Source organism: Chinchilla lanigera, unplaced genomic scaffold, assembly GCF_000276665.1.
Source record: "Chinchilla lanigera isolate Chin_1 unplaced genomic scaffold, ChiLan1.0 scaffold00018, whole genome shotgun sequence".
Taxonomy (NCBI): Eukaryota; Metazoa; Chordata; class Mammalia; order Rodentia; family Chinchillidae; genus Chinchilla; species Chinchilla lanigera.
In genome coordinates, this window is record NW_004955419.1 from 25730160 (window position 1) to 25740892 (window position 10733).

At 36.4% G+C, this 10733-nt stretch overlaps 1 protein-coding gene across 2 annotated transcripts in view; it reads right to left on the reverse strand.

Moving 5' to 3' along the window:
- Positions 1-10733, reverse strand: part of Stx17 (syntaxin 17) — a 66587-nt gene that overhangs the window by 55389 nt on the left and 465 nt on the right. For both annotated transcript variants that reach the window (XM_005382817.2, XM_005382818.2), the window contains exon 2: positions 5285-5467. In XM_005382817.2, coding sequence (XP_005382874.1) covers positions 5285-5407 — 123 coding nt within the window. In that variant the 5' untranslated portion in view covers positions 5408-5467. The remainder of the gene's footprint in view (positions 1-5284; positions 5468-10733) is intronic.

Sequence of the window (10733 nt, forward strand, 5' to 3'; positions counted from 1 at the left end):
TGGATAGTATAAAAGGACACAGCCAAGAGGAAACCCAGAAAAGCAAAAGCAATCCTGAGCAACAAGAACAAATCATGAGGCATCAGAATCCCTGACTTCAAATTATATTACAAAGTTACAGTGACAAAACCAGCATGGTACTGACATAAAAACAGACATGCAAATCAATGGAAACAGAATCAAGGATGTAGAAACAACCTGAGGCACACTTAGCTCTCTGATCCTTGACAAAAGGGCCAAAAATGTACGCTGGAGGAAAAAGTGCCTCTTTATCAAATGGTGCTGGCAAAACTGGCTATCCATATGCAGAAGACTGAATCTAGACCCATATGTTTTCACGTCTTAAGCAAAAATAAAAACAAATCAAAGATCTAAGTTTTAAATAAAAAACCATCTGATGAAAGATAAAATAGTTAAAACTTTTGAGGATTTTCTTAACAGAACCCCAATTGCATAACAAACAACATCAAAACAATCAGTAAGTAGAATCACATTAAATTAAAAACCTTCTGCACTGGAAAGGAAACAAAACAGAATGAAGAGACAAACTACAGATCGGAAAAAAATTTTGTCACCAATTCCTCAAAAGATTAATATTTTAGAATATAGAAAGAACTAAAACAATTAGATACCCCCCCAATAAAAGACCCAATCAAAAAGTGGGCAACTGAAATGAACAGACACTTCACAGAAGAACAAGTACAAATGGCTAATAAATACATGAAAATAATGTTCAGAATCTCTGGCTATTAGAGAAATGCAAATTAAAACAACACTGAGATATCACATTGCTTCAGAAAAAAATGGCTGTCATCAAGAAATCAAAGAGTGTAATAACAAATGCTGGGTAGGCTGCAGGGGAAAAGGAACCTTTCTACATTCCTTGTTGGAATATAAACTAGTACAACCATTATGGAACTCAGTATGGAGATTCCTCAAAAAACTAAAACTAGAAATTCCATTTGTCCCCACTATTCCCCTTCTAGGTATCTTCCTGAGTTAAAGACGTAATATTATAGTGATACACACATACCTGTGCTTACAGCAGCACAATTCATAACAGCTAAATCTTGAATGCAACCTGTATACCCATCAACAGATGAATGGGCAAAGAAAATGATATTTATACACCATGGAGTACTACCGTGCCACAAAGAAAGACAAACCAATCATTTGTTGAAAATGGATACATCTGGAGACTATAATGTTAAATGAAATAGATACAGATGCACAAGCTTAAATATCACATGGTTTCTCTTACATAATAAATCTAAAATATAAATAAAGAACAAAATAAATGATAGGTAATAGAAAATAGGGCAACAGATCTTTTGCAAAGGGAAAAGAGATCGAGAACAGAGAGGAGAGTGGGAGGATAGAGGAATGAAAACAGAATTAAGATGTGTTATGTACATGCACCAATTCCCAACAAGGAATGTAGTCATTATATACTGAAAATATTTGCTAATAAAACAATTAAAATTCTATAAAAATTATTTTAAAAAAAGAAAAGAAAAAAGTGAAAAATCTGGAACCTGGCAAGAATAAGGATAGGTTGCACTTAACTTAGCAGATCACATAAGGCTGAAACTTAAGCCTGAAGAAGAGTGGATCATAGGGAGATAGCCACTAACAGACAAGCCACAGGTACTGCTCTATTCCAGAAACACTAAGCAACCATGTAAACAGTGGAAGTGTATGGAGGGGCAAGAAGCAGAAGAATTGGTTAAAAATGTATGTAGGGAACAGATAATCTGCCAGATCCTCTTTGCTTTCTCCCAAGAAACTGGCCTGGCCTCATTAAAACACAACACAGCACTCCAGCTTACAAAGGCGCCAAACTGGAGAAAATAAAGGTCCTGGACTCCAAGCACAAGGGCAGGGAGGAGATACTGCACCACAAGCAAAAAGACTAAACCTGTAAAAGGGATCTCTGAATGGTACTGAGCTAGTTCTCCTCCTTTCTACTTTCCAGCCCCTAGCTCAAAGGCATAGTTACAAAATTTATACTATAACATTCCCTCTGATCTCCTAATCCCCATCCTGCCACAACTATCACCTCTGATCAAATAAACCACCCAACAACTAGGAAGCCGAAGGACTGCTCTGCTGAGTGCTCACTCTGGATGATAAATAGCTACCATCTGGTGGAGCCCCATTAAATAGATCTTCACCTCTTCTCCCCTCAAGGCAACAAGGTCTCTGCTACCCTCCTACACACAAACACATTTGTACCTACATCTTCCAATCAGCACTCTTAAATATCAACAGACAGCCAAGGAATGCTTATAATAATGTATCCTGAAGCAGAAGAAAAGGATGAAAGAGAAGAAGAAAATGATCAAGAAAAACAAAGACAGTAGAAAACTTTTAAAAAATGAAACACCATAGGGTCATGATATGGTATCGTTTCCATCAAACAAGAAGAGTATTTTTTTAAAAAAGAGAGAATATGCATGGGTACACTGAGAGAAAAAAGAACATAGCTAGAAAATGTACACTTCTGGGTATGCCATCTAAGGGGAATGTGATGGGATAGCTGGTGCTAGAGTAGAGAAGACAGAAACAAGTTTAGGATAGGAGAGCAAGAAAAAAAGTATCTCGATCTTTAGAACTGCAGAGCTGCCATCACACCCCTGGCACTCCCTCCTGAGAGATTAAAGACAAAATCAAAACAACTGAAAAAAATTTCTACCTTGTTTAATACATGATTTTCAAGTTTTTTCCTATTTATAATTTAGCTATTTACTAACACTTAATATATATAATGTAACATAATAATAATATTATAATACTGTGTATATGCTACACAACAAGCTTTCCTCCAAGTCTCTACAATATGAACAAAAAACTATGTTCCAAGCTTATTATCTTGTTGTTTCTACTAACTATGCTTAAGTCTGTCTTACATTAGCCAAGAAAGCTGAGTGCTAACAGTTCAAATGTGAGGATTACATGTTAATAAAATTTATCATGTGTAATAAAACACAATGCTGAAGGACCTATGGAATACAACTCCAGGTGTCCACAGCACACTACTCTCATTGTTTTCAGTATTGCAGAATCACTCCACTAAAGGCTTACCTTCAACTTCGCCTCAGTCTGACTTTCTTCTTTTAAATTCATATTGGATGACTGATGTCCAGCATAATAAATATTTAATCTTTCTACACCTTTCCCCTAAGAAGAATATGCCTGTTTGACAGTGAGGCACTGTCAGGCACCTGGAGTCCAAACTTCGTTCTGAACTCTTGTCCAGAATAAGCACTGCAGCTTCTAAATGTTTTTATGTTGCCATAACATATCTACTAAAATATGCTATTTGATTTTATCTAGATAAAAATTTACCTCCATAAATATACTAGAAATCCTACAGACAGCTGAATAATTGAGGACATGAAATAAAACCAATCAACATGAGTTTAACTGCTTGGCTTAACACTATTACCCACATTGTATACTGTATTTATTCTGATAATGTCTGAAAATTTCACAGTAAGTAAAAGTTTCACAAAATGCTAAAGGAAAAATGTTCAGGCGGAGAAGGGGTTGATGTAATTAATTCTTGTATAATTTTCTTATGACATCTGGCACAATGAGTCAAATCAGTAATTGATCCATTTATCCCTACTTTCTCTCAGGCTTTTCCATTGATGACTGATTGGGCTGTACATGTAGCTAGGATGTGAGGGTAATGACAGCACGCATTTTTGTATAGAAAAAAAGTAAGAAAAAGAAAGGCTAAGACATGCCAAGCCTCAAAGGTAAAGTAGGACAACCAAGAAATGGCCTTAGTTGTCCACCTGTTTCTACCTTTCAGAATCAAATTACTGTATCTACTAAATTCACATTATCTATATAACAAACTACTTCAGGATAGCTCAGGGCTTTGAAACATACCGGATTAAACTTCTCACTTGGAAATGATCAATCAAAAGTAAATAATTCTATTTATATATTGTTATAACACTAAGAAAACCTGCCCCTCTAATTAACCAAAATGCAGAATCCTTTAATTTGTTTCTATTCATGACAAGAATAACCAGTTTACTAACAATACCTCCATCTTTAAAAATCATGGCATCACTTAATACTAATGAATGAAAAAGAAATTAAAGGATGATAAAATATTAATCCTGAATTTTGGAAAACCTTTATATTTGCACTGAAATTCTCATCTTAGTATTCTTGGCACTTATGTTCTATCTCTTTTTTTAAATTTAAAAGGTCTTAAATATGAACAAAATAGGTAATATCTATGGTAGAAAAAGCTGCCACTTGTGTAAGCTACTGAGCTGAAGTTGATGAATAGTGTTTATATTGATTTTTGCTTTTTTGGGGGGGATTTTTGTCTTTTTTTGAGACAGGGTCTCGCTATGCAGTTAAGGCTGGCCTTGAGCTCACTTTGTAGCCCAGGCTGGTCTCAAACTCGCAACGATCCTCCTGCCTCAGCCTCCCAAGTGCTGGGATTACAGGCGTGCCCCACAACGCCTGGCTAATAACATTTATATTGAAAGGTTCTGTAACCACATCCTCCAGCCCCATCTTCAAAAAAAAAAAAATCAGTGAAGAGGCAGTTTAAATTTTATACTGGGAGAGGTCCTTGTCAAGGAACAAAGATCACTGCGCTGTTCAACAGCAAGCAAGACAACCTGCCAAATCAATGCTCAGTACTCAGTAAACTCAATATTGCTATAAAGGGCACAACTACTCCACCAGACTCTGGCCAGTATAGGTTCTATGCAACCTCCACCACAGACCCTTAGACTAATTTGTTAACGGGCTAGGCAGTATTTCTCAATTTTGGGCTCTCCTCAAAGAGAAGCAGAGAAGTAAGGAAATTTGTTCACATCACAGAGTAACTCACTTTAATATATGTGTACCTGAAGAGAATTAAAGAGTTATTGCCAGGAACACACTCAAGGTTCAAAAACATCCTAAAAGGTGGAGTAAATGCAGTTACAGCAGGTCTATCATGCAAAGTTTTGCACCTTCATTTTATGGTGAACTATTTTAACTACTAACTAAAACCTCAACATATACAATTAAAATGGTGAAGACTATTCCTAGATCTCTTTCTAAAAAGGGAATATATGAAAGTTACGTTTGTGGAACCAAAATACCAACATTTTAAACCAACACACCAATATTTTTTAAAAATATTGTTAAATCAACAGGAGTTAGGCATTTTAACAAAGTCTGTCTAATCTCAATTTAGCTAAAATGTACAACAAATATAAATCTCATTATATAACTTTATTGTGGTAAAGAACAAATACCTTACCTTCTCAATATTTATCTGGTGCTTTCGTAACCTTTCCAGATCTGTTGGGATTACTATCTTAGTGAATTTCTGGATAGCTGGTTCAAGACGGCGTAATTTCACTTTTTCTTCATCTTCAAACATCCTAAAAATATTTTGTCACTTCCACTTCTAACAACTGTCTTCTCCACTCATACAAAAAACCTAAAAGGAAAATATTTCTTTAAGAACGTTTTTAAAATCAGATTCCATTATTTTAAAAAGGCAACAATTATGTAGATTTACAACTTATTCTAAATACATATTCAACCTTTTTTTAAAAATTAGGAGTATACAGTTGAAGATTTTATCTTCTCGACTATATTGGACATTGAGTAATCTTTTGTTCCTACTCTATCAGCAGTTGTATGTGTATGTGTGTGTGTGTGTGTGCACACGCGCATGCCCGTGCACCCATGCTTGTTACTGGTGAGTGAACCTTAGACCTTCACACTGGGCTACATCCCCAGCCCTTTGTGTACTTTTTATTCTGAGACAGGTTAAATTGTCCAAGGTGAGCCTGAACTTAGATCCTCCAGCCTCAGCCTTCTAAAGTGCTGCAACTACAGGTGTGCACCAGTGTTTTTACCAATGTTCCAGAAAGTCCAAGGCTATATAACTTTGGGGCAGAAAGGGAGCAGGTTCCATGAGCTAACACTTGCTTTACCTGGAGAAAATTTACTCACATCTATTTTGTAAATTGCAGCTTACGAGATTTTATGTGAATAATAGGTTCCACTGCTTGGCCAAACTTGAAAATCACTGCTGTACACCACACTCTCATGCCACCTCACTAGCCACAATCTCTCTCACACTACAATGTATGACCAGGTTAATCCCACTGGATTATGACGTGTTAGCCCAGGGATCATAGAGATTAAGTGTTCACATATAAAAAAACATTAAAAAGAAGATAAAGAACATAAAGGATAAAAATAATGAACTGAAAAACAATTAAGAAAGAATAAAGAAATGGTGACAAGAAATTACTCAGACTGTGTTGAGAATTAAAACATTTTTAAAAATCTCAAACTGAAAAGAGCACATATGCACCAAACATAAATAAAAAAAAAACAAAACACCTAAATGCATAAAAAGGACATCAAGGACAAAAAAAAAAAAGCATACAAAGCAAAACAGAGATAAAAGATAAACTAGGTGTGGTGGCACATACGTGTCATCCCGGCACTCAGGATAGGATTGACAATTCAAGGACCCCTGAACTACAGGAAACTCCATCTTCAAAAAGAAAAAAAGATAAATGAGCTAGAGGTGGAGATACACACCTATAATACCAGCACCTTGGGGAGCTGAGTCAGGAGAATCATAAAGCAATTTAACAACTTCTGGAGACTGTCTCAAAAAAATGGGGGGGGGGGGATTGGGGAAGAAACTCACTGTGAAGGCCCTGAGTTCAGTCTGTAACACAGCAAAACAAAACAAAATTTTAAAAACCCAGGTATATGAAAACAACAACAACAACAAAAAGAAAACAACAAAAGCAGGAAACTGTTCATCAAAGTAGTATATCAAAAGATAGGAATAGCGTCAAAGTGCTCAGGAGTTAGTAAAAACCCAAGTAAATTACCATTTACAGTAAAGGTAAAATAGTCTTTTTCAGATATAGGAAAACTGAGAGTTGACTACTTGGCCCCTCATTAAAAAAACTACTGAAAGACATATTTCAATTATAAAGAAAACAGGCTGAGCGTGGTGGTGTACACCTGTAATCCCAGCACTTGGAGGCTGAGGCAGGAGGATCCTTGCGAGTTCGAGGCCAGCCTGGGCTACAAAGTAAGCTCAAGGCCGGCCTGAACTCATTGTGAGACCCTGTCTCAAAAAGACCAAAAAATAAAAAAAAAAAAAAACTAATAAAGAAAATAAATCCAAAGGGGTGGAATGACAAAGGACTTACTTTTAATAATGTGATTAAATATAAGAAAAGGGTTTCCATGTAATAATTTCTATTTACAACTTTTTCTAGCATCACAGTATTACATTATGTATATGTTTCATAATTTAATCTTCTATTTTTGGCTATTAAGGGTGATTCTAATTTTCCACTACTATAAACTCTAATGTAATTACTCTTCTTCACCTATATCCATACTTCAACCTATGATTCCTTAAATACTTGGAAATAGAAATATTAAATAGTCACACTTTCTAATACACATATTGTCAAATGTTCCACAAAAGGGTATGCTGACTTATAGTCCCACCAGCAAGTAATCACAATGTCCACTTATCCATATTCCTATGAATTTATTGGGTGTTTCCATTCTTCTTAACCATCTGATTAGGGGTATCTATTGCTTTAATGTGAATCCCTTAAATTACTAATATGATTGATTTCTCATCCATTTACCCCTTTTCTTTCATGAATTGTCTGTTCCTACTGTGCATTTATTTTACTACAGGGTACTGCTATTTTGTGTCAATTTATATGTTAATATATCAGTTATTTCTCTAACATTAACATTTCCTGGTTTATTATTAAATATTTCACTTGTTTTTGGTGTTACCTTACAGCTTTCTTTTTTTCTTTTTCTTTTTTTTGTGTTTTTGACACAGGGTCTTGCTATGCAGTTCAGGCTGGCCTTGAGCTCACTTTGTAGCCCAGGCTGGTCTCTATCTCACAACGATCCTCCTGCCTCAGTCTCCCCAGTGCTGGGATTACAGACATGTGCTACCACACCCGGCTACCTTACAGCTTTTTTTCTTGAGTTCCAAAAGTGTTTTTTTCCAGATCAGAATTACACATGCCTCTGCCTCAGTTTTGTGGATACAAAGAAAAGGTTCTCCCTCAGCAAGAATGATTTCTCAGGGAGGAGAATCTGCCCCATAAACCTCCCAAACACTTTTCCAATTCTTGTTCTCCTTTTAGCTAGTGTTTAATATATTCTCTGTACTATTTTCTATTTTTACAAAATTATAATAAAATTCCCATATAAAACTAAGAACATAAAATTCAAATAACTGCATGTATCATGTTTGGAAACAAAATGTTGTATAAATTGCTGAAATGTTTGTTAAGTTGTTATGGGAAGATACTAATCCAATATCAAATCATACTTTAGAAGTATGACTGAACAATGAGTAAAAATATAGTTTGGAATTCCTAGATTTTTCAATCATAAAATTGGAACGTATTTCTGATATTATTAAAATATGAGGAAAATGTATTTACATTAAGATCTCATCTGTGTTAAATCCCTAAAAAAGACAAAGTAAAATATACAAAAATGTTTAATTCCCCAAATTTTTGTGAAATTATATTTTTTAATATTTAAAAAGTATGATACACTATTTGGTATATGGAATTATTCTTCCATTATGACTATAGTGCCATATACACAACCATATGCACTTGTCAAAACCTATATAGAACTATATACCACAAGAGTGAATGCTTCTATAAATTTTTAAAAAACATGATGTGGAAGAAACCCAATTTGAAATATAAACTATCAAAAGTAAGATTAGCCTTACTATAAATGACCAGCATAACAGAATGGAAATAAATGGAGACAGCAAGCAACAATTTCACTGAATACTAATAAGGCTAAAGACAAAAATTCTGCACCATATACCAGCACTGTATGTTTCTCTCAGGAGTATACTTTAGAAATCACAAAATTACTTTAAGTGTATACAAGGACTGAACAAATAGATATTCAGAGTACGAGTGTCAGTTTTTCATCATCAGAGTTACAAATAAGAGATAAAACTAGGATGAATCCAGTGGTGTTGGAACAGAATCAGTTATTGGGCTAAACTTTTGTGTTTTAAAAATACATAGGTAAGTACAAAAACAGGGATCTTATTGTATGTATGCATGGGTATGCATACACATACACTGCTGTCTTCTTCCAGGCTTTACAAACAAGGTCAACCCAGTAGTAACGAGCACACCTACAGCACTGATCTTGCTGTCTAAATACCTTTCTCCAAAATAAGAAACCAGAGGTCCTTGGAGAAGTGGGTTTGGAGCATCTTATGATGTTAGAAAGAATGTTCTCTAAAAAGTAGAGGCCTATCAGAAAGGTACAAAAAGCAACCTGAAAAAAATTCCCAATCATCCAGGCTGGGCCAATTTGTGACATAAAATGAATAATAAAAAAATATGAGAACACACCCTATTAATTATTGAAGGCAAGATCCAGTAATGGGTACTAAATTTATGAAGGGAAAGTTTGAAGAGACATGATGTTTACTTAATTTAAAAATTTCTTCCTATGTATCAATTTGGGAAAAATAGTACGTTTGCACTGGAGAATCCCAGCAGACACCATCTTGATCAAGTGATGAAAATTAATATCACAAGCAGTAAGTCACATCAGGTGGCCTGATGGGATAAACTGAAAAGGGCAGACACATTTTTGTGGTATTAACAAAAATGCACAACCTTAATCTCATCATGACAAATCACTGGACAAGCACTGTTTGAACTCTTCAAAAGTGCCAAGATTATGAAGGACAGGAAAATACTGAGGAACCGTCTCAAAGCGGAAGACATGAAGTAGCCATGACAACTAAATGCAATGTGAGGATCTTGGATAGGATCCTAAAAAACAGCAAGGACATTCCAAGTAAATAAATAAGATGAAATTAAAAAACGCTCAGTTAGTATTGTTCTGGTAATTTCTTGCTTTCGATAACTGTAGTATGGTATGCACAATGTTAAGAACGGAAGCTGAGGAGAATTCTTCATTACTTTTTAAAACTTTTCGGTAATTCTGAAAATATTTCAACGTAAGTTTTTACAGTGTGCAAGAATTAAAGTTTGACCGGGTGTGGCAGCACACGCCTGCAATCCCAGCACTGGGGAGACTGAGGTAAAATCGCTGTGAGTTTGCGGACAGCCTGGGCTACACAGTGAGTTCAAGGACAGCCTGAACTGCACAGCGAAAGCTTGTCTCACCCCGCCTCCCCCAAGAATTAAAGCTTCACAGAAGGTAGAAATATTTAGAAGTCATAAAACTGCTATTATTTTCACTGCACTAATATTTGCAATTTGTCAGAAGTGTGCCAGGTACTTTACAAACTGTCATTTTGCGCTTACAAGTGAGCTATGTTTCTGATGGGGGGGGGCGTCCTCATGGTTAAGAAAGTGAGTGACAAGCCCTATTTCCCAGAAAAAGCCCAAAGTCGCGGGCAATACCACCGCCTCAAGGAAATAGCCAGAGGGGCCATGCGCGGGCGTGTTGGTGGCGCCCCATTTCCTCGGGTTCACCTTTTGTGTTTCAGACCAAGGCAAGGGAGGAAGATCTGGAGGGGAAAGACCAGGCCCTCGGTGGCCCGAGCCTCGCACACGTGCAAGGTCGGAGCCCGGCGCGAGGGCGCCGAAGCCCCGCTCGCTCTGGCCCGCGGAGGCTGCGGCTCCGGCCCCGGCCCCTCGGTACCCGGCCCTCTCGGCGTCTCCGACGGC